Below are 25609 nucleotides of genomic sequence, written 5' to 3' on the forward strand. Positions count from 1 at the left end.
ACCGCGAGATCATGACCTAAGCGAAAGTCGGACACTTAACCGACTAAGCCACCCAGGTGCCCCTATTAACATAGATTTATTATTATTTTTATTTTTGTTATTTAAATTGTTGCACCAAGAGGTGCCTGGTTGGCTCAGTCCTTGGAGCATGCAACTCTTGATCTTGAGGTCATGAGTTAAAGCCCCATGTTGGTTGCAGTGATTATGTAAAAATAAAATCTTTAAAAATAAATATATGCACCAAAATTACAATAGTAGAAGTTACTCTGTTTTTTCATTTATTTATGTTTATTGTACACCCTTCTCTTTTCATACAGATTTGTATTGCTCTTTACCATTTTTATTTCAATTTGAAGAACTCCTTTTATCATTTCTTACAGAGCAGGTCTAATGGTAATGAACTTTCTCAGCAGTTTATCTTGAAATCTCTTAATTTCTCCTTCATTTCTGAAGGTCAGTATTACCAGATACAGTATTCTTGGTTGACTTTTCCCCCCTCATCACTTTGAGTATACCACTTGTTGCTTTCAAAGTTTTTGCTGAAAACTCTGATAATCTTATGGAAGTTCCTTTGTATATGATGAATTACTTTTCCCTTGCTGCTTTCAAGATTTTGTCTTTGGTTTTATATGATTTTAAAAATGTTTGTTTATTTTTGAGAGAGACAGACAAAGCACGAGTGGAGGAGGGGCAGAAAGAGAGGGAGACACAGAATCCGAAGTGGGCTTCAGGCTCTGAGCTTTCAGCACAGAGACTGATGCAGGGCTCAAACTCATGAACCTTGAGATCATGATCTGAGCTGAAATTGGACGTTTAACTGACTGAGCCATACAGGTACCCCTAGACAATTTTATTATCACATGTCTTAGTGTGGTTCTCTTTGAACTTCCTCTAGTTGGAGTTTTTGAGCTTTTGGAATCTGTATGCCTATTTCTTTCCTTGGATTTAGGAAGTTTTTGGCTCTAATTCCTTCAGATAATTCCTCTGACCCCATTTCTCTCTTTTCTCCTGGGATTCCCATAATGTGAATATTGGTCTCTTTGACAGTGTCCCTTAAGCCCCTTAGGCTCTCTTCACTTTCCTTCATTCTTTTTTTTCTTTGACATGATAATTTAAAGTGACCTGTCAAGTTTGCTTGCCTGATCAAGTCTGCTGTTGAATCCCTCTACTGAATTTTTTAGTGTATTGTTTATATTTTTCATCTCAAGAATTTGTTTGCATCTTTTCTATAATTTGAAATAAGAAAGCATGATGCCTCTAGTTTTGTTCTTCTTTCTCAAAATTGCTTTAGCTTTTCAGGATCTTTTTGTGGTTCCATACAAATTTGAGGATTATTCTATTTCTGAGAAAAATGGCATTGGAATTTTAATAGGGGTTGCATGGAATATTTGAGTGCCTTGGGTAATATGAGCATTTTAACAATATTAATTCTTCCAGTCCATAAGCATGGAATATCTTTCCATTTATTGTGTGTCTTCAGCTTTTTCATCCACATCTTATAGTTTTCAATATACAAGTCTTTTACCTCTTTGTTGAATTTATTTCTAGGTATTTTATCTTGACTCTCATCTTAGAGGAAGAGCATTTAGCTTTTCACCATTGAGTATGATATTACCTTTTTGTTGAGATATGTTCTCTCTCTATTCACTTTGTTGAGATTTTGATATGATTTTTATCATAAATGGCTATTGAATATTGTCACCTGCTTTTTCTGCATCTATGGATCATATATTCATTTTGTTAACTTCGTATGTCACATTGATTTGTAGATGCTTAATCATCCTTGGATCTCTGGGATAAATCCCACTTGATTATAGTACTATTTTCCATTCTTCTCCTGAGTTCAATAAGCATCTTTATGACCATTACTTTGGACTCTTCATCAGGTAGATTGGTTTTCTTCATTTTATTTAGTACTTTAGCTGAGGTTCTGTCTTGTTCTTCGTTTGAAACATATTCCTCTGTCTCCTCATTTTGTTTGACTCTCTGTTGGTTTCTTTGAATTAAGTGAATAGCCACCTCTCCTTGCCTTGGATAATTAGTCTTATGTAGGAGATGAAACTTATTATTCAACCGTGCTTTTGCTCTTGGTTGCCTGTCAAACCTGTGATTGTCCAAGAAACCTATTTTATTTTTAATAGTTCCCAGGGTTTGAGGGTCTTCTAAGACCTGTTAGTGTCCCACATGGTAGGATATCCATCACCATCCAAATTTAGGCTGATTGGAAGCCAGAACCGTCAGCAGCAGCTTTTAAAGAATGCAGATATATACAGTCCTGTGGGACTGCAAGCATAATCCCTGCTGGCCACCAGAGCCATGCCATCTGGAGATGTCTCACAAAAATCAGGGCTCCATGTAAGTGTATAAGCTCCTTTCTGACAAATAGTAGTTGATGGTAGTAAAGCAGGGAAGATCTCAAAGATGGTTTTCCTATCCTGCATTCCCTATCACCTATGTATCTCCTAGATGTGTTCCAAAGCAGAAGCCTGCATCTCAAGTCTAAGCTCCAACACAAGCACATAGGCCTTGTTTACAGAAAGACTGTGGGTGTGATTCAGTATGTTTCCTGTGTAGTGTCCTCAGGATGGTGAATTGCCAATAACTGTCTCTCCAATTGTTACAGTCCTGTGGGACCAGGAACATGAGTTTCTCTGACCACCAGCTAGGCAATCAAGGGGCATATCATGGGTGGCAGCTACAGAAATCAGATCACCATTCGTAAAAACTGGTGCATGCAGAAGCTCCTCTCTGAAGGATACTGATGCTCTGGAGTGCAGCAGGTGGAGAGCGTGAAGATGGTACCTGCTGTCTAGAGCAAGGCAGTGGGGGGTGCAAAGATGGCTTCCACTTGAAAAAAAAATGGTGCACATCATCTTTAACAAGACACAGGGAGAGTGCAAAAATGGCAACCACCGGCTTCTGTCCCCAGGGAGTATCCTAGCAGGCCCCTGCCCCTCAGATTGACACTTAAATGCAGGTGAAAGACTTACATACTGAAAACTATGAGATATGGATGAAAGAAATTGAAGATATGCATAAGTGGAAAGATATTCCATGCTCATGGACTGGAAGAATTAATATTATTAAAATGTCCCTATTACCCAAAGACTTGAAATATTCCATGCAACCACTATCAAAATTCCAGTATGATTTTTCTGAGAAATAGAATAAATCCTTAAATTTGTATGGAACCATAAACAGATCCTGAATAGCTAAAGCAATTTTGAGAAAGAAAAGCAAAGCTATAAGCATCATGTTATCTTAAAGTCTGGGCTCCTTTGAAAAGGCTGCTTCCTTTCTAGGCTGTGGGGTGAGTGAGTTCACATGCAAGCATTTTAAGATCCATTTCTCTGTTCACCACAGCCCCATGGGTCTCACAGGCATGAACACCAATGGTTTCCAAAGCTAGATGTTTTGGGGTTGTATCTCAGGTGCCAGTCTTAAAAACTGAGGTTCCCAATGTGGGGTACAAACCCTTTGTTCCTCAGGGAGAAGCTCAGAGTTTTGTGTTCCCTGCCATTTGTGAGCATGGGGTTTATGGCAAGATTGTGTCTCAGCCTTTCCTACCATCTTGTGTGTTTGTGTGTGTGTGTGTGTGTGTGTTTCCTCATTTGCCTGATGGGAAGGTAGTTCTCCACTAGTTTTTAGTCTTTTTTTTTTTCACAAGAAATTGTTACATATGCAGCTATAGAGTTGGTGTCCATGGGAGATGAGTGAGTTCAGGATCTTCCTACATTGCTGTCTAGAACCGGACTCCAAATCTTTTAGTTTTGACAAAGTTCTATTTATATATTTGCTTTTCTATCTTGGCTGCTACTTTTGGTTTTATATCTAAGAGATTACTGCCCAATGATCTTGTCATGAAGATGATGGGTGTGTTTTCTTCTAAGTGTGTTACAGTTTTAGCTTTTACATTTAGATCTTTGATCCATTTTGTGTTAATTTTTGTATATGGTATGATATGGGGGTCTCATTTCTCTTCCTTTACATGTAGATATCCAGTTGTCTCACCACTGTTTATTGGTATTCTATTAAATTTTCTTCACACCCTTGTTGAATATGTATAGGGGTTATTTCTGGACTCTCAATTCTATTGATCTAGTGATCTATCCTTATTCTAGTACCACACTGTCTTGATAACTACAGTCTTGTAGTAAGACTGGAAATTGGGAAGCTTGAGTACTCCAACATTTTTCTTCTTTTTCAAGATTGCTTTGGCTATTCTGGGCACCTTGAATTTCCATATGGATTTTAGGATCAGCTTATCAATATCTGCAAAAAAGACACTTGAGGTTTTGATAGAGATTGCATTAAAATTATAGCTCAATTTGGGAAATATTACCATCTTAACAATATTATTTTGATGCATGAATATGTGATGTTTATTTAGATCTTTTAAAATTTCTTTCAGTGATGTTTTAGTTTTCAATGTGTAAGTCGTGTACTTTTTTGTTAAATTGCTATGTATTCTTTTTGACACTATTTTTTTAAATTTTTAAATTTTATTTTTTTTTTACAAATAGTTTATTGTCAAATTAGTTTCCACATAACACCCAGTGCTCATCCCCACAAGTGCCCTCCTCCATGCCCATCCCCCCTCCCCCCTACATCCATCAGTTCTCAGTTTTTGTCAGCATTCAAGAGTCTCTCATGGTTTGCCTCTCTCCCTTTCCCCCACCATTTCCCCCCTTCTTCTCCCCCTTGGTCCTCTGTCAAGTTNCATGTCTTTTTGACACTATTTTAAATGTTTTCTTTTTTACAATGTTTGTTTATTTTGAGAGAGAAAAGGGGAGAGAGAGAGAGAATCCGAAGCAGGCTCTGCACTATCAGTGCAGAGGCCAATGCAGAGCTTGATCTCATGAATCATAAGATCATGATTTGAGCAGAAATCAAGAGTCAGACTAATCGACTAAGCCACCCAGGCACCTCTTAAATGTTTTCTGAATTTTATTTTTGAATTATTTACTGCTGGTGTACGGAAATACAACTGACTTTTCTGTACTGATACTGTATTCTACAATCTTGCTGAATTCATTTAGTCTAATCATTTTTTTTTTTTTTTGAGAACAAGAGAGACAGAGCATGAGGGCAGGGATGGGGGGAGAGAAGGAGACAGAGAATCTGAATTAGGATCAAGGCTCTTTGTTGTCAGCACAGTGCCCGACACAGGGCTTGAACTCATGAATCGTGAGATCATGTCCTGAGCCGAAGTTGGATGCTTAACCGACTAAGCCATCCAGGCACCCCTCTAATAATTTTTAATGGACTTTGGATTTTTAATATATGAAGTGGTGTTATCTGCAAATAAGGATAGTTTCATTTCTTCTTTTTCTATATGGATGCCTTTTCTTGCCTCAAAATTGCCCTAGCCAGAACCTCCAGTACAGTGCTGAATATACACAGCAAGAGTGGACATCTTTGCTGTATTCCTGATCTTAGGGGAAAAGCATCCAGTCTTTCATTATTAAATATGATGGTAACTATAGATTTCTCATTAAGTTAAGGAAGTTCCTTCTATTTCCAGTTTGTTGAGTATTTTTATCATGAAAGGGTATTGAATTTTATCCAAATGCCTTTACTGCATCTGTTGAAATGATCATGCAGTTCTTTATTCAAATAATAAAGTGTATTACATGGATTTTTATATGTTGAACCAACCCTGCATTCCTAGATAAATCCAACTTTATCATGGTTTGTAATTATTTTAATATACTGCTGGAATTGGTTTACCAGTATTTTGTTAAAGCTATTTGTATCTATATATAATAATCAGGGATATTCATCTTTAGTTTTTTCTTTTTTTGTGATATCTTTTGCTTTGGTATCAGTGTAATGTTGGCACCATAGAATAAATTGAAGTGTTCCTCTTCTTTTTTGGAAGGGTCTGTAAAGGATTTGTGTTAATTCTTCTTTATGGTTAAGTGGATGCGTTGGTTTGGATAGTTTCCCCCAAATTCATATCTACTCAGAAATACTTCAGAATAGGACCTTACTTGAAATAGAGTCTGTATTATTTTCCTGAGGCTGCCATAAGACAGTGCCATACACTGAGTTGCTTAATCAACAGAACTTTATTGTTCTCGAGTTCAGGAGGCCAAAAGTCCAGAATCAAGGCTTTGGCAGGAAAGTTCCTTTTAAGGGCTGAGGGAAAATCGTTCTATACCTATCTCCTAGCTTCTGGTAGTCACAGGCATTCCTTGGCTTGTAGATAGTTCTACCCTGTCTTCTCATCATTTTTTGTCTATGTCCAAAATTTTCCTTTTCATAAGGACATCAATCACATTGGATTGGGGATCAGCCTTATGATTTCCTGGTAACTTGATTACTTCTGTAAAGACCCTATTTCTATAGAAAGTCACATTCTGAGGTGCTCAGGGCTAGTGCTATAACATATCTTTGTTGAGTGACATAATTCAACCCATAACAGTGTCTTTGCAGATGTAGTTAGTAAAGAGGAGGACATACTGAATTAGAGGAAGTTGTGAAATCCAATATAATTGGTATCCTTATAAAAAGAAGAAACAGAGACACAGAATGTATAATGTCATGTGTAGACAAAGGCAAAATTTGGAGTGATGCATCTGCAAGACACAGATTGGCAGTAATCATGGAAGTGAGGAGGGGGGCAGGAAACAAATTCTCTCTCAGAGCTTCCGTTCTCTGTGTTCTCTCCTTTTGGGTCTCAGATGCATGTATTTTATCCTCAAGGCTGTTTTTACTTCCCTCAATCTTTTTCTCCATCTGTGGTTTAGTTTGGAAATTCTTTATTGACTTGTGTTCAAGTTCACTGGTCCTCTTTCCAAATGTGTCACACTCAATTGATTTTTAAAGTATTTTTTAATTTTAGGATTCTTTTTCTCTTTTCCAGTTTCTAAATTTCTTCTGAAATTTCCCACATTTTGATGACATCAACTTTTTCTTTACCTTAAAAAAAAAAAACCCACTTAATATTGATGAACTTGTCTGCTAATTCCATCATCCAGGTCATCAGTGAGTCTGCTTTTTGTTGACTATTTAAAAAAAAAAAAGCTACTTTCTGGCTTCCTCATTACTTTTTCATTCTGTACTGGACAAGTCAACATTGTGATTGGTACATCGAACAGTTCGGTATTGTTATCTTCCTCTGAAAGCTGTTTCATCCAAGTTAGCAGACTGTTGGCAGATCAGCTTGATGTTGTAGAGGCTTGGTTTTATACTTTGTTAGGTCTGGTCTTTCCTCATTTTGTCCTTGGCCCTAGGAATAGTGCCAGATCCTTAAGAAATGGTCTTTATTCCTACACAGGGCCTTGGATTTCAATACATAGGCATGCTTTGTTTTATTGCACTTTATTTTGTTGTGTGTCATAGATACTGGGTTTTTTTGTTTTGTTTTTGTTTTTTTACAAATTGCAGGTTTGTGGCAACCCACTGACCACCTCTGTTGGCACCATTTTTCAAGTGGCATTTGCTCACTTCAGGTCTGTATGTCGCTTTTTGGTAATTGTTAAAATATTCCAAACTTTTTCATTTTTATCATATTTGTTATGGTGATCTGTGATCAGTGATCACAACTCACTGAAAGGTCAGAGAATGGTTAGCATTTTTTACCAATACTTTGAAATTATGAATGTACATCGTTATTGATGTTTTTAGGTATAATGCTATCGCACACTTAATAGATTATAGTGTACATGTTACCTTTATATGTACCGGGAAACCAAAAAATTCATTTGATTTGTTTTATTGCAATATTGACTTTATTGCAGTGGTCTGGAATTGAGCCTGCAGTGTCTCCAAAGGTATGCTTGTAAAGTCTGAAGTGTTTATCAAGCTTCTCCAAATGGAAAGTTTTTTTCCTCTGGACTTCTTGGATCTCATCCTGGGAACAGAATCAAATCATTCAAGCAGTTGAGGAAATTCATATGCAGATTTGGGGGCTCCTTGTGACTCCCTCCTGTTTTAGATATTCTCCAGTTTCCAGCCACTCTGCTCAGAAATACAGTCTCTGACTCCTCAGCCTAAGACAACAATCTCTATCTTTATGACCACTACCTCTAGTGTGTTGTGTACACTGGGAATGCTCTTTGGGAAGAGACCTACATGTTACCGTATATAGTGCGTCCTTTTTAATAAGGGCTGAGTCCTCTACATTTTGTGCCCTTTGTTCATTTTCCAAGGCCTTAAAACATTATTTAAAAAGCTGTCCAGGACTATTAATTTATTGGCAGGTTTAGTCTGACACAAGCTATTATCACTTTGCCAGAACTTTGTTTTGGTGACACATTGGTGGCTCATTTTCTTTTTGGTAGTGATTTCATAATTAATTTGTGAGCATATAGGGGCTTAGATTAAGGTTTCCCCCCACAAAAGAAATACTGTATTCTCATAGTTTCCGGCAAGTGCCATAAATCTAGATTCACTTTATTCTCTAGATCTGCAGACTTCGTAACTGTGGTTTTAAACTCTTGATCTATTTATAAAGCAGGCCTTGGGGTGCCTGGCTGGTTCAGCTGGTGGAGCGTGCCACTCTTGATCTTGGGGTTAAGTTCAAGCCCCATGTTGGGTGTAAAGATTACTTAAAAACAAAATCTACAAAGTAGGACTTATGATCACAGTGGTGGCATCATTCTTGTCACCATTTACTACCTAGAAAAAAGGCAGAATCTGTCATATTTTACCCTCTGGTTTCCTTTACAAGGCCGACTTCCCTTGCATCCTTTTACTTGTAGATAGAATTCTCTGAATTTTCCAGTTGTATGTAGGGATCTTTAGTTTAATTCCCCAATTTTGTTCAGGCCCAAGGCTTAAGAGCAATCATTCCCCCAAACTCTGGTTATTCTATTATGTTCTTAGGAAAGGCTTTCATATCTAGCCATTACTTCTGTGGCTTGTGTATCTTTTTTCCCCCCTGGACCTTAGGGATTTTCCCATATTGTGAGTCCAGTTTAGTATGTTTATTGCAATTTAGCCAGTCTTTGGGTATTTTGTAGCAGTGGAAGGCTTTTTAGAAAAAACCTTGATGTCAGCAGGGTAAATATTTTACTTTCTCCCAGCACTTTTTTGAGGCATAATTTACAGATGGCAAAATGCATATATCCTAAGTATATAGCTCAGTAATAAAACTTTACATGATCTAATTTGCCATTATCTAAATCAATTTATAGATTACTTCCATCCTTCCAGAAAGTTTTCTTACCCTACTTTCAAGTCTATACTCACCCAAAGGTAAGCACCTTAGGTTTGTTTGGCCTATTCTTGAGATTGATATAAATTTACTATGTCTAGCATTCTGTTCAATATTTTTTCTATTTATCCTTATTCTATCAGTGTAGACTAGCTTTTCATTAACTATTTGATTATCCATTATCTTGTTGATTGATATTGGGGGAGTTTCCAGTTTGAGGGTTATTTTAAATCTGCTTTGAATATTCTTGTACGCATCTTAATGTGGGCATATCCTTCATTTCTCTTGGGTTTTATCCCTAAAGTGGAATCAGAGTAGGAATGTGTTTATTTACATTTGTAAGAAACTGGGAAGCTGTTTCCCCAGGTGATTATACCAACTTACACTTTTTTTTTTTTTTTACCACCTTACACTTCTGCCAGTTTCTGTTACCTTCCCACCCTTTTGGCAAGTGTGCCATGGTTATTTCCTGGTGGTTTCATTCTTCCTTCCCTCATGGTTGATGGTGAACACCCTTCCCTATGCTGTGTGCTTGGATAGCTTCTGTGAAGTGTGTATTCAAGTCACTTATTAACTTTTGTATTGTGTCGCTTTTGCAGTGGCTTTTAAAAGCTGTTTTTCTGCATACAAATCCTTTGTTACGTGCCCTGCAGCTGTTTTGTCCTCGGCTGCAGCATGGTTTTTGACTTTAGTATCTTTTTGATGAGAAGGATGTAATTTTGGTGAAATTTATCAGTTTTCTTTTATGGAGTTTATTTTGTGTCCTAAGATATCGTTGCCTATCCCAAGAGTCATGAAGATACTGTTTTCTTCTATAAGATTTATTGTTTTGTCCTTCACATTTAGGTGCTGTGGTCCATGTTGAAAACATTGTGCACTGTGTGAAAGCATCAATATTCAGAAAGTTTCCCCATGGAGTTGAGTTGCTTGTGTTTTTTTTGTTGAAAAGCCAATGACCATATGCATGTACAAGTCCACTTCTTGATTCTCTTCTATCCATTGATTAGTCCTAACCCTACTACCACTCTCTTAATTACTATAATTTTAAAGCAAGTCATGAAATTGAGTAGTGTTAAGTCTTCCAACATTTGCCCCCTCCTTCAAGATTAACTGGGTTGTTCTGGGTTTGTTGGATTTCCATATATATCTGCATATTTCTACAAATTCAAGTTTTTCATTGAAATTTGAATTTCTAGAAATTAATTTGTGGGAAATAGATCTTGACATTATGCAGCCTTTCAATTCATAAACAAACATTTACTGCAGTGTTCCATAGTTCAGCAATTTTGTAGTTTTCAGGGTAGAAGTCTCACATATCTCTTGTTAACATTCTAGATATTTGACTTATTTGATATGATCACAGATGGTAAGATTTTAAAATTTAATTTTTAATTATTGCTAGTGTATAGTCAATACAACTCAGTTTTGCCTCATTTCCTGCAAAATTATTAGTTCTGGCAGATCAAGCAAATTCCTCTTGATCTTCAGGAAGTCAGAATGGGAGAAGTTTTACATAACTGAAAACAAATCTCATTTTCCAGAGTAAAAAAAAAAATGGTTCATTCTTTGTATACCTTGGCTAACAGTTACCACCTGAGAAACACTACTTTCTGATTTTCTTTCTCCTTAAAAGAACATGTAATTCTGAGTTCAATTTACTCTTGGTGTGCTTCTTGAAAGATGGGTGAGCACCAGATCTTTACAGAGAAACTTCTGTTTCTCACCTAAATGTAGAATAGGGAAATAAGGACATGGCCTACCTGCTGCGCTTCATTTATTTTTTCAGGATGCCAATTGGAATGACTTTAAAATGGATTGGGATGGGAGGAAGGTGAATAAATTTGAGAGACTGATTATTCTTGTCATATTGGTGAATTCTGCATTGGTCAAATAATAATCTCCTCTTCTCATCCTTTGCTTTCTGATTCATTCTTTTCTTCCCAATTTGACTTAGAGTGATTAGCATACCGCCTGATCTACAAATAGCTGTAATGAATAGGGATCCATTTTAACTTCAAATAAAACCAATGTAAGGCACAACTATTTAGTAATAGTTTATATTTTCAAAGAAGTATTTAGGAATTCTTTAATTAGAAAAATAAAGGCAATGGGATTATCTATCAGGTTCTAAAAGTACCCATGAAATAAATCACTCAAATCCCCCTCTTAAAAAACAAAACAAAACCTTGAATCACATTGCTATTGAAGCTTTCTTACAATAAGGAATAAGACCAAGCTATACTAGAGTACAAAAACCTGAAATTCTGAGCATGAAAATAATTTATTAGACATCTGGTTTATTCAAACATTAGGCCTACTGAAGACAGAATTAACAGAGCTCATGGAGTAGGAAACAAAACAAAAAACCAAAACCACCCATCCAGCACCTGCTTCACTGCAAATTTCCTGGGGACAAAATGTATTCATTCTGTACTACAGTCTAACCCTAAAGCATCCATATGTGCTTGATGCTGATTAACTTGAATAGGAGATGAAAAACTTTCTCTACACTCAACTCGGCAAGTAGCATTAGTGATGCAACTTTCAGAAACATTCTTAGGCACAAGAAATAGCACTGCCTGCAGTGAGAGTCTCTGATAATCAAAGAAAAGAATATCACTAAATATATTCTTACAAATAAGAAAGAAAATACAAGCGCTTTTGCCAATGGACTGCTTTACATATCAGGGGAAATGTCATAATGAGATATTCTGTGAAATTAAAACACTAATTGTTATACTCCAGTTTTAATCGATTCTGAAGTTATGCTGTGGTATTAAAAATTGGAGAAAAACTCAATCTAAATGGAATTTAGGGAAGAAATGCAGGCCTAATCCAGAAGAACAGCTGCACTTCTTTGATTAACTCATTAAAAAAATGTCAAACGTTTTCAGTCAAATTTTATTTAAAAAAAAAAAAATCACCATTACAAGTCAAAAACCTAATCTAAATATGCACTTGACAATAAAGCACATTTGAGTATGGAGTGAAAAAAGTTTTCAAAAAAATCATCAAATGGATCCTCTCCAAATACCCAAATAATCACTTCTGCAGGCCTTTTGTTGAGTGGACTCATCAAGAACTGAAGATTTATTGCTGTGAAAACAAATCTGTAGTACAGTAGTATGAATCTTGGGTATTGAGCATAATCAGCTGAATCAAGTTAAGAAGTTCAAAATCTAATTAATAAGAAATTTGTGTGTGTGAAAGTTGATAAGCCAGTTGACCCAAGAGCAACTGGGATCTAATCTGTTCAGTGAGACCAGACAGTATGTTAAATCTTCATTCTTTGAAGGCAATTAAAAATTACAATTTCAACAGCCCATAAACCAAATAAAAACACTGAAGAAAGCAATTAAAACTACGTTCAAAGAGCCTTTTTTTTTCCAGCTCAATTTCAGCACCCCAAGGAAAAAAAAGCATCCATGACTATCACAGATGAAAACAAAAGGTCATTGGAATCCGTTATTTTCCCCCACTGAGGTATAAAATCTATATAGAAATTTGATACTATACTATAACAAATTGTACTTCTCATAGTTCTGTTTTAATTTCCTTTAAACCCTGTTTAATATAGTTTTTTCTTAAATTGTAAAAATGTTGTTTTCATGATTCTGAAACTGGTTCCAGTTCTTTTTCACTTATTTTTATATCAATATCTAGTATACTGGTTACCAGTCCTAATCAGAAAAAAAAAATCTTAGAAATCTCTTCATTAGGACAGCACATTCAGCGGAAGTTACTGACGTGCAAGCAAACCATGAAAGGTGCAGCTCTCCAGAAAGCACATTTTGTTGACTGCTTCACTGTCTCAATATTCTTGACAATGATGCTTGATGAAAGACTCTTCCCATCGTGTAAACATCAGTGTGCGCAGTCTCGCTACTCTGTAGTTTCACGTCCTCGGACAAGAAGGCTGGTTCACAGCTAGTGAAAAGCGAGAGGAGTCTGTTTTAATGGCTGATAAACCTTACATCCCCATAGGAGGAAAGCACTTGTCCTTTTTTGCTACTTAAGAATGTGGCAGAAATGTATGCTGAGGTAGCCCAGTCAATCCTTTTTTTCTTTTTTTTTTTTTTTTGTAAATTTGGTCTCAGAATATTTCTGGAAGGGTGACGTTTCGAAGAAGCCACTGTTGGGACCGGCTTCCATTGCAGTCTCTTATGCTGGGCACCTGGCTGTCCTCTTCTGTGGCTTTATCCAGGCACTGATTACTGTTCACATGCTGCAGGGTTAATTTCTGGAAGTGACAGAAAAGAAATCTTAACATGAATGTGACCAAAAAAACCCCAAACATCTCAACCATCATTTCTGGCGAGTATTAAACTGCCCTATAGAAAAAGGTGTCTACGTTAAGACCGCCTTAAGAGCTATGTGTGATGGCGAAAGACATTGGGGTGCGGTGGGTTACAATGAACTTAAAAAGAAAAATGACCAAAATGCTAGTCCCAATTCTGCACAAGCTCTGTAATACTGAGAAATTTCACTTTTTTGCTTGAGCTTCCTTAAAAAAATAAAACCAAAAAAACAGACTAGTGGTTCCTAATTTAGGATCCTCAACCTATTTTCAAAAGCTATTTCAAAATTGCTTCATTTCCCTATGATAAGGCTGTTCAAATTAATTCTGTGATTCCAAACCTTATGTTCTTAAAATTCAGGTCCTTTTGAAGACTCAATCTTAAGAGACTGTAAGATTTATTTAAAGCAGCCATTAATAAACGGCTGACAGATGGTGCTATATAACTTTCTATGTACTTATCTGCATTCTAGACTCGATGCTGTCATGATGATTTCTAGAGTAATTTCTAAAGGTCAGGACAGACGAGTGGTATCGGGAGTGATTAGTGTAGGCTAGTTTATGTGTCTGTTACTGCACACTGGTCACCAAAACAGCTGTGTAGGAATGTGAATTAAGCATTATCCTGTAAATGTATACAGCTATAAGGAAGTGTGAAATATGTCTACTAACACATTTATCAGACTCTTACTCATCCCTCTATTGTAATTCTTTTATCTGGAACATTTCATTTTCAGGGACTGTCGTCACTGTGCTCAAGAGAAGACCCAGTCAGTGCTGAGTAGTCTCCACACAGAAAAAGCTTAATTAAGGCAACTAGATAAAACAGGTGACAGATAACTGTAACCTTTGAAGGAGAGGATAAAAGCTATAATTATCATTGCAGAGAGTCTACTTGCAACCTAGGAAAAGTAATTTGCTGGCTCCTGCCCCTAATCTCTAGTATAAGTAGGTCAAAATCTGCATTTTATTTCCAGAAAGGACAGAGACATGCATCCAAGCAGAAGTGCCTAGTGTCATAATGGAATGTGACGTATAAATAAGACTCAAAGATGTAAGAATATATAAATCTAAGCAAAGACAGTATGGTATTACGCAAAGAATCCTAGATCACAAGTTCTAGGCCCACCTGAGACCTGGCATGGCACCTCATTTTACTTGCCCTGCGAGCCTGCGCAAGTTCCATGCTGGGCTGCAGTGTCTCTACACGTATAAAACAGGTCCTGGGATTTATTTCTACGGTTCCTTTGGAGCCTACGGTTTCATGATTTTAGATTTAGATTATAAATCACTGACCTGAATATTTTATTTTTCCAGATTGCTGTGGTTTAGACTGATGGAGGCAGGACACGGCCGACTGTCTGTCCTGGAGCTCCCTACGCAGTTGGCTCGGCCTCTGGGACCTGCATCGCGGTGTGACTCCTCCCTCTGCCCAATTCTGCCTTGTCCTTTTCCTTTTCACAGGTGTTAATCCAAAGAGTGTTCCCTAATAAATACTGTGCACACTGAACTTTATCTTGTGAACACTGAACTAACTTCGACTTTATCTGATAGAATCCAGCCTGTAATACTAAAGTTTTATCTCAGAGAAGATACCATACAAAGGGCTCCAGAAGTTTTAAAACTTTACATTCACAACTGATTCTTTCTAAATACCCTAAAACCTACTTCAGCTCCTTAAACTTCTAACCACATGTTTGCTTTTGGAATAGCAGGTGTGGCAGATCGCAGACCTCAGACACAGGCTATGAACAGCCATTCCCACTTCCTGTCTCCATCCCATCACAGAGACTGGAAAAACAATGCCTGTTTAACCAGCCTCCTGTGCAGATGTTCAGGGGAGGGAGGTCACCATGGGATGAAGTTCTGACCCATAAGACACAGCAGAGTCTGCAGAGGAGGGTCCAGGAGAAGCTTCAGCCTTCCTGATAAAGAGCAGAACAAGGGGTAGTGCAATGTCCCCTCTTCCCTTCCTCTCCCTAGGGTCGGGATGTGAGGGTAAGGACTGCAGCAGCCATTGTGGCCTTTCAAAAAGAAAAGCCAGGAAAATGCAGCAAAACTATCCCTGACATCACTGTGGTACTGAATCTCTAAATCAGAAGCCACTTACCTCCGCACTTAAGAAGCATAAGCCCCTATTTGTTCATGCCACCATCACAGGGTTTACATTACCTCAGTCATATACTGTCACTTTTCAGTGAATTCCCAATGAAGTGGGAGGCATTTTGATTTTTAAAATATTCTGGCTCTCATAATACCTGGGGGCTGCTGGTGGCATTTACTGTCTGAAGTCAGGGGTGCATATGTCCTGCAGTGCCTGGGGCAGCTACACCCAAAATGGCAGTAGCATGTGGTATGGAAAGATCCAGAACAGATTATCCAGGCCATTTCTAATGGCCATATTAACTGAGCTAGTGGTATATTTAATATTAGTTTTAGTACAGTTTGACACATGAAGGAAGGCCCAGTATTGGTCTTTGCCCTCTGGGGGATAACAGTGCAATAGTGGAGAAAAGACTGGCAGATGAAGAGCTACGAAGCAGCACAGCATTACAGGGGTCAGAGAGGGTTATAACTAGAAGAGACAGAGCTAGTTTCTGGCTCGGATTCATGGAAGTGATGTCAAAGCTGGGCCCCGAAGAACGGGTAGGATTTGTTAGAGGCAGAGGGAACTGTATGATCTTCAACGTAAGTGTGAAAGTACAGGATATGCTCCAGGAACAGCAGAGTTGATGATTAAAGTAGACGAGGGTTTGTATATGACCTGATATAGGGAAAAAAGACAGCCAAAGTCGTGACTGCTAATTAAGTCAAAATGCTAATAAAGAAGTTAAGGAAAAAGAGACAGAACGCTCCCGGCTTTGCATCCTTATGGAGATGCTGTCTCCACAGCGTCAGGCTGAGGCTGGAGCTGTGGTTGGAGAAGCAGAGGGATGAGTGCCGGCCTCTCATTTGCTGTGATACGTAGGACACGTGATGGTGTGCAGGAAGTAAGGCGGGAGCAAAAGTTTTTCCTAACAGAAGAGAGAAAATCAGTGCTTGTGTGCAGAAGAAAAAGAACCAGAGAAGACCTAGTGCAGATTCTGGCGCTGGTTCCAGAACTATAAAGCAAAACCACAAGCGGGACAGTCCGCCAGATACCAGGTGCAGGAGCGAGGCTTACCGGGGCTGCACTGTGTGACCTCTGCACCGGTGTGTGAGGAGGACAGCAGCACGCAGCGTGTGGTGACAGGGAGAGGGAGAGGTTTCAGAGGAAAGCAAAGATAAAAAGCTTTGTTATATATGCCACAGAAAAATCATTATGAGCCAGAGAATTTCATTATTTAAAGCTCACCTTTTACCTAAGTGCTTAATTCGGTAAACAGCCTACTCCCAGCTGCATTTCTCCCACACTGGACTACAGAGCTCCAGCTCATGAACACAGAAGTCTGGCTATCTATCGTGGCAACAAGGACCCAGGAAACGGGGGGCAAGAGTAATTACTGGGAGATTAAAACGTGTTTACTTTACTTATACTGTTTTTCCCACCTGTAGATTTTTAGATTTAAGAACAATTTGATCCATATTCAAACTTTACAAGAACGCATTCTTTTTGCCATAAAGAATTCATTCTTTTGGCTCCAAAACACATATAATTTCATTCCTCTATGCAATTAAATAACTTACCACTGGGTCATACTCCCAAAGCTGGTTGCCTTTCAGGTGGTGGCATTTGAGCATTGTGACTGGGCCATTAAGTTTGGAGACATCCAAGCAAAGGTCATCTGTTCTAATTTCTTTGTTGGCAGTATAAGAGAAAACCTGAAAAATAAAAAAGCACACCATATATTACTGGCTAGTTAAAGAAACTAGCCACTAATCTGGCAGAGAAAAAACAAGTATCTCAAGATACATGATTTTTGAACTTTATTAATATAATATTAGGAGGATAGATGACTCAGAAAAAGCTACCACTAATTTTGCATACAGGAAAGAAAAAAATGACCTTTAGTTCTCTGTATATACTTAAGTGTATTGTCAAGGACTGTCAAAGGCTGTTCGACTATAAAGGGCAAAATAAATCTCATGCAAAGCAAAGTAAATATGGTTCTCACAAGGGACCTTTTACAAATATTTTATTTGAAAACAATCATTAGACTGAGGGCTCCCTTCTCCTAAAGGTCTTTATAATTGTTTCTTCATAGGTAGGAAACTATTTCCCTGAATGACATCATAAGATAAAAGGAGAAGATTCAAACAAATCTAAAAATTATTCCTTCTGTTTATTTTTAAGGTTTATTCATTTTTCAGAGACAGAGCGTGAGGGGGGTGGTTAGGGGCACAGAGAGAGAGGGGGACACAGAATCTGAAGCAGGTACCAGGCTTTGAGCTGTCAGCACAGAGCCTGATGCAGGGCTCAAGCTCATAGACTATGAGAACATGACCTGAGCTGAAGGTGGGCACTTAACTAACTGAGCCACCAGGCACCCCAGAAATTATTCCTTTTAAAGCTTTACTAAAGTACTCACCTGGTTACCTCCCATACCATGACAGTTAAAAATTCCAACTTTTTCATTCTCTTTTCTAGCCATGTTATCTAGACACTGATTTGTTTCCACATTTCTTATCTAAGGGACAATGAATAAAGAAAACAGAAGGAGTTAGAGGTAAACAAGACAAACATACCTACAGATGCATATGTACATTAAGTCAATCTAAACTCTCTACTACATACATATATACAGTGTAGGCTGACGGCAGAATGCTCAGTGGCTTCATTACACTATCAATTCCTTCCAGTTTACTCACATTCCAAGTTCCATCTTGATGACTGCCTTGGAAAGAGAAATCAGAGATGTCTTCTTGTTTGGGAAGATATTTGGTAATCATCAAGGATGTCTAATGGCAACTAAGATTCTAAATTATCAGGGACCCTTAAAGACTTGGCATAGGAAAAGAAAGGAGCTTTTCATCATTGCTGAAAATATGATCCTGATGTCCTCCTTAGCCTAGCAGGAAAATAACTACTGACAGGATGGTTTGGGAATATGATACAAGAACATCCCTACGAAAGTTGTTTTAGGAAGTACCTAAACTGTTTGAGATTACACAGGTATACAGTAGTTATGAGCTTTTAAAACGCCGGGTTTGACAAGCAAATGTGGACCAAGGTGGACATCTCACACCTTGGCAGGGAGTAATGTGTGGAATGACAGCAAGAGAGACAACCTCCTGTGTTGCCTATTTGTGCTAATAGCACTAATAGAACTTCCTGTAATGATGGAAATGTTCTATACTGGTGCCATCTAATATGGGAGCCCCTAGCCATAAGTGGCTATTGAGTATTTTTTTCTTTTACTTCTTGCTATTGGGCACCCATTCCTGGGAAGCAGGCAGGAGCCTATAGCCTACATTTCTTGGTTTTTGCTATAGTCTTCTCCAGAATCTTGGTACCTCCACTAGGCAGAACAACACAGGCAGTTAAAGACCTTCTGGATTCCAGTATAGTGGAATCTGGATTCACTCTTTCCCTTGCTGCAGTAAGAGAAATATTGGTTGGAAATGAGAAAGGGTATGGGTTTGAATGGTAAGAGCACAAATTCTCAAGCCATACTGCCTATGTTCAAATCCTGTCTCTTCCATTTTGTGGTTATGACCCAAGGATGTTGTTTAAATCATTTACTTATGCCTGAACTTATGGTTAAATGGGGATAATAGCACCTATATCTCACAGTATTGATATAAGGCTAAAATGAGTTAATGTTTGTAAAGCGCTCTGACCAGGGCTTGACATAGAGTTCATACTCACTAAATCTTAGGATTATTAGATCTGCCTGGAGAAGACATCTGTTAGTCCGTAAGATTGGCTAAACTGTGAAAGGTCTGACTTGTTATCTGTGGTTATTGTTTAGAGTATTTATCTCCTGGAGTATTTTCTCTCCAGGTCTGAAACTCTTTACTCAGTTTCAGGTCCTATCGGAGCCATGAAGTCAGACTTAGTAAAGGCAGAGACTCTAAATTCACACCTTCTCATTCCCCTTTCTACTCTAAAATCCTATGATTTCAGGCTTCTATAGACCCTTTGAAGCATGACAAAAGATCCCTGACAGGCTAAATTCCAGTTTCTAGCATAGGAAAGCTCACACAGGTGGAGCTATGGTCCCAGCATGAGACTCCCAGCTGCACTGGGGTGGGTGTCTGAGAACAACCCCAGCCCCAGAAGTCAGAGTTTTAATCTGCCTAGTGTGGCCAGATACTAAGGGCAAACAAGCTTAAGACCATCTGCTCAGCTGAAAAGGCAGTGTGACAAGTAAGCCACAGAGGGTAAAATCTGTTCCTTTTACAGAATGCCAGCTGGCAAGAGGCAGGTAAAGAACAAACTTGCCTTGGCAATCATCTACTGTGGGTTAGACAAGTGGCTCTTTGTAATATGCCTGGATTCTGGCCCAGCTAACAATGCCTAGGTGTTATCCAAAATTGGGTCAGTTCAAGGATAAAAAAACACAACTCATTCTCTCTATTCTGAAGGCAAGTTAGAGAAACAACTGCTATAAATCTTCCCATAGTACATCCCCCACTCTGGGCCTTTCTGGACTGGAATGAGGTTACAATAACGGGAACAGAGTCTCATTAATGAACCAAGAAACTCAGCCTACTCCTCTCCTGTTTGAGGATGAATTTCACAAACTGCTACAGAGTTCTACAGAGTTCACAAGTAGGGAGCTCAGGTCTCCCCTGAAGTAGCCTTAGTAACTCTTAAGGACAAACGGTAGCCTGTACTCATGCTGGCACAGGCTGGATGGTTTCACTCCAACTCACCACCATCAGCCACCTGGCTCCCCTCTATGATGATTCTGCTGCTCTCTCATATCCTACTCTTCTACGTTCATCTCTTCCTCGTTCCCCAAGCCCCTAACACCACCAATACCCTCTCTACACTCTCAACTGATAATGTTGTGTTGAATGAGGACATGGAAGAATCAGAGAACTTTGTCACACTCCCACCACAGACTACCCGCCTCTACCATCCAATCACGACTGACCCTGCACTTGCCCCCACTCCCTCCACTTCCTTCCTACTTCAACAGACACCCTGCCTTCTCATCTTGCCCCACCATGACCACCTACTACACGTGACTCCTGCCATCAGTGCTCTTTTCTGGCATCTTCACATTCTGTCTTTTAGTCATTTGCATCAGCGGTTCCAGCTTAGCAAAACACAGAAAAAAAACTTTCTTTAGCTCCACATTCCCCTTCAGCTACTTACTTCTCTGCTCTCCTTTACAACAAAATTTCTTGCAAGACTTGCCCAGACTCATGATCTCCACTTCCTCTTCTTCCTTGAACCCATCGGGGATTTTGTCCCTACCAACCTCCATGGGAACCCTGTTGACACAGTGAGATGGAGCCCACTGACAACTTCTCCCTTACCAGTCCAGTGGTCAGTTCTCTGTACTAGTCTTACTCAGCAGTCAACCACTTCCTCTTTCTTTTTCTTTAAGTTGATGTATTTATTGTGAAAGGGGGGCCGGGGGGGGGGGGGGAGAATTCCANTCACAAGTTCTAGGCCCACCTGAGACCTGGCATGGCACCTCATTTTACTTGCCCTGCGAGCCTGCGCAAGTTCCATGCTGGGCTGCAGTGTCTCTACACGTATAAAACAGGTCCTGGGATTTATTTCTACGGTTCCTTTGGAGCCTACGGTTTCATGATTTTAGATTTAGATTATAAATCACTGACCTGAATATTTTATTTTTCCAGATTGCTGTGGTTTAGACTGATGGAGGCAGGACACGGCCGACTGTCTGTCCTGGAGCTCCCTACGCAGTTGGCTCGGCCTCTGGGACCTGCATCGCGGTGTGACTCCTCCCTCTGCCCAATTCTGCCTTGTCCTTTTCCTTTTCACAGGTGTTAATCCAAAGAGTGTTCCCTAATAAATACTGTGCACACTGAACTTTATCTTGTGAACACTGAACTAACTTCGACTTTATCTGATAGAATCCAGCCTGTAATACTAAAGTTTTATCTCAGAGAAGATACCATACAAAGGGCTCCAGAAGTTTTAAAACTTTACATTCACAACTGATTCTTTCTAAATACCCTAAAACCTACTTCAGCTCCTTAAACTTCTAACCACATGTTTGCTTTTGGAATAGCAGGTGTGGCAGATCGCAGACCTCAGACACAGGCTATGAACAGCCATTCCCACTTCCTGTCTCCATCCCATCACAGAGACTGGAAAAACAATGCCTGTTTAACCAGCCTCCTGTGCAGATGTTCAGGGGAGGGAGGTCACCATGGGATGAAGTTCTGACCCATAAGACACAGCAGAGTCTGCAGAGGAGGGTCCAGGAGAAGCTTCAGCCTTCCTGATAAAGAGCAGAACAAGGGGTAGTGCAATGTCCCCTCTTCCCTTCCTCTCCCTAGGGTCGGGATGTGAGGGTAAGGACTGCAGCAGCCATTGTGGCCTTTCAAAAAGAAAAGCCAGGAAAATGCAGCAAAACTATCCCTGACATCACTGTGGTACTGAATCTCTAAATCAGAAGCCACTTACCTCCGCACTTAAGAAGCATAAGCCCCTATTTGTTCATGCCACCATCACAGGGTTTACATTACCTCAGTCATATACTGTCACTTTTCAGTGAATTCCCAATGAAGTGGGAGGCATTTTGATTTTTAAAATATTCTGGCTCTCATAATACCTGGGGGCTGCTGGTGGCATTTACTGTCTGAAGTCAGGGGTGCATATGTCCTGCAGTGCCTGGGGCAGCTACACCCAAAATGGCAGTAGCATGTGGTATGGAAAGATCCAGAACAGATTATCCAGGCCATTTCTAATGGCCATATTAACTGAGCTAGTGGTATATTTAATATTAGTTTTAGTACAGTTTGACACATGAAGGAAGGCCCAGTATTGGTCTTTGCCCTCTGGGGGATAACAGTGCAATAGTGGAGAAAAGACTGGCAGATGAAGAGCTACGAAGCAGCACAGCATTACAGGGGTCAGAGAGGGTTATAACTAGAAGAGACAGAGCTAGTTTCTGGCTCGGATTCATGGAAGTGATGTCAAAGCTGGGCCCCGAAGAACGGGTAGGATTTGTTAGAGGCAGAGGGAACTGTATGATCTTCAACGTAAGTGTGAAAGTACAGGATATGCTCCAGGAACAGCAGAGTTGATGATTAAAGTAGACGAGGGTTTGTATATGACCTGATATAGGGAAAAAAGACAGCCAAAGTCGTGACTGCTAATTAAGTCAAAATGCTAATAAAGAAGTTAAGGAAAAAGAGACAGAACGCTCCCGGCTTTGCATCCTTATGGAGATGCTGTCTCCACAGCGTCAGGCTGAGGCTGGAGCTGTGGTTGGAGAAGCAGAGGGATGAGTGCCGGCCTCTCATTTGCTGTGATACGTAGGACACGTGATGGTGTGCAGGAAGTAAGGCGGGAGCAAAAGTTTTTCCTAACAGAAGAGAGAAAATCAGTGCTTGTGTGCAGAAGAAAAAGAACCAGAGAAGACCTAGTGCAGATTCTGGCGCTGGTTCCAGAACTATAAAGCAAAACCACAAGCGGGACAGTCCGCCAGATACCAGGTGCAGGAGCGAGGCTTACCGGGGCTGCACTGTGTGACCTCTGCACCGGTGTGTGAGGAGGACAGCAGCACGCAGCGTGTGGTGACAGGGAGAGGGAGAGGTTTCAGAGGAAAGCAAAGATAAAAAGCTTTGTTATATATGCCACAGAAAAATCATTATGAGCCAGAGAATTTCATTATTTAAAGCTCACCTTTTACCTAAGTGCTTAATTCGGTAAACAGCCTACTCCCAGCTGCATTTCTCCCACACTGGACTACAGAGCTCCAGCTCATGAACACAGAAGTCTGGCTATCTATCGTGGCAACAAGGACCCAGGAAACGGGGGGCAAGAGTAATTACTGGGAGATTAAAACGTGTTTACTTTACTTATACTGTTTTTCCCACCTGTAGATTTTTAGATTTAAGAACAATTTGATCCATATTCAAACTTTACAAGAACGCATTCTTTTTGCCATAAAGAATTCATTCTTTTGGCTCCAAAACACATATAATTTCATTCCTCTATGCAATTAAATAACTTACCACTGGGTCATACTCCCAAAGCTGGTTGCCTTTCAGGTGGTGGCATTTGAGCATTGTGACTGGGCCATTAAGTTTGGAGACATCCAAGCAAAGGTCATCTGTTCTAATTTCTTTGTTGGCAGTATAAGAGAAAACCTGAAAAATAAAAAAGCACACCATATATTACTGGCTAGTTAAAGAAACTAGCCACTAATCTGGCAGAGAAAAAACAAGTATCTCAAGATACATGATTTTTGAACTTTATTAATATAATATTAGGAGGATAGATGACTCAGAAAAAGCTACCACTAATTTTGCATACAGGAAAGAAAAAAATGACCTTTAGTTCTCTGTATATACTTAAGTGTATTGTCAAGGACTGTCAAAGGCTGTTCGACTATAAAGGGCAAAATAAATCTCATGCAAAGCAAAGTAAATATGGTTCTCACAAGGGACCTTTTACAAATATTTTATTTGAAAACAATCATTAGACTGAGGGCTCCCTTCTCCTAAAGGTCTTTATAATTGTTTCTTCATAGGTAGGAAACTATTTCCCTGAATGACATCATAAGATAAAAGGAGAAGATTCAAACAAATCTAAAAATTATTCCTTCTGTTTATTTTTAAGGTTTATTCATTTTTCAGAGACAGAGCGTGAGGGGGGTGGTTAGGGGCACAGAGAGAGAGGGGGACACAGAATCTGAAGCAGGTACCAGGCTTTGAGCTGTCAGCACAGAGCCTGATGCAGGGCTCAAGCTCATAGACTATGAGAACATGACCTGAGCTGAAGGTGGGCACTTAACTAACTGAGCCACCAGGCACCCCAGAAATTATTCCTTTTAAAGCTTTACTAAAGTACTCACCTGGTTACCTCCCATACCATGACAGTTAAAAATTCCAACTTTTTCATTCTCTTTTCTAGCCATGTTATCTAGACACTGATTTGTTTCCACATTTCTTATCTAAGGGACAATGAATAAAGAAAACAGAAGGAGTTAGAGGTAAACAAGACAAACATACCTACAGATGCATATGTACATTAAGTCAATCTAAACTCTCTACTACATACATATATACAGTGTAGGCTGACGGCAGAATGCTCAGTGGCTTCATTACACTATCAATTCCTTCCAGTTTACTCACATTCCAAGTTCCATCTTGATGACTGCCTTGGAAAGAGAAATCAGAGATGTCTTCTTGTTTGGGAAGATATTTGGTAATCATCAAGGATGTCTAATGGCAACTAAGATTCTAAATTATCAGGGACCCTTAAAGACTTGGCATAGGAAAAGAAAGGAGCTTTTCATCATTGCTGAAAATATGATCCTGATGTCCTCCTTAGCCTAGCAGGAAAATAACTACTGACAGGATGGTTTGGGAATATGATACAAGAACATCCCTACGAAAGTTGTTTTAGGAAGTACCTAAACTGTTTGAGATTACACAGGTATACAGTAGTTATGAGCTTTTAAAACGCCGGGTTTGACAAGCAAATGTGGACCAAGGTGGACATCTCACACCTTGGCAGGGAGTAATGTGTGGAATGACAGCAAGAGAGACAACCTCCTGTGTTGCCTATTTGTGCTAATAGCACTAATAGAACTTCCTGTAATGATGGAAATGTTCTATACTGGTGCCATCTAATATGGGAGCCCCTAGCCATAAGTGGCTATTGAGTATTTTTTTCTTTTACTTCTTGCTATTGGGCACCCATTCCTGGGAAGCAGGCAGGAGCCTATAGCCTACATTTCTTGGTTTTTGCTATAGTCTTCTCCAGAATCTTGGTACCTCCACTAGGCAGAACAACACAGGCAGTTAAAGACCTTCTGGATTCCAGTATAGTGGAATCTGGATTCACTCTTTCCCTTGCTGCAGTAAGAGAAATATTGGTTGGAAATGAGAAAGGGTATGGGTTTGAATGGTAAGAGCACAAATTCTCAAGCCATACTGCCTATGTTCAAATCCTGTCTCTTCCATTTTGTGGTTATGACCCAAGGATGTTGTTTAAATCATTTACTTATGCCTGAACTTATGGTTAAATGGGGATAATAGCACCTATATCTCACAGTATTGATATAAGG

The 25609-nt window shown here is 39.3% G+C and overlaps 1 protein-coding gene across 1 annotated transcript in view; it reads right to left on the reverse strand.

Annotated features, from left to right (window-relative positions):
- Positions 1–11425: 11425 nt before the first annotated feature.
- GALNT1 (polypeptide N-acetylgalactosaminyltransferase 1) overlaps positions 11426–25609 on the reverse strand; it is an 83879-nt gene continuing 69695 nt past the window's right edge. The window contains exons 10-12 of the mRNA XM_077753801.1: positions 24392–24490; positions 23550–23684; positions 11426–13403 (exon numbers count right to left, since the gene is read on the reverse strand). Coding sequence (XP_077609927.1) covers positions 13257–13403; positions 23550–23684; positions 24392–24490 — 381 coding nt within the window. The 3' untranslated portion in view covers positions 11426–13256. The remainder of the gene's footprint in view (positions 13404–23549; positions 23685–24391; positions 24491–25609) is intronic.

Source organism: Crocuta crocuta, unplaced genomic scaffold, assembly GCF_008692635.1.
Source record: "Crocuta crocuta isolate KB4526 unplaced genomic scaffold, BGI_CrCroc_1.0 scaffold231, whole genome shotgun sequence".
Lineage (NCBI taxonomy): Eukaryota > Metazoa > Chordata > Mammalia > Carnivora > Hyaenidae > Crocuta > Crocuta crocuta.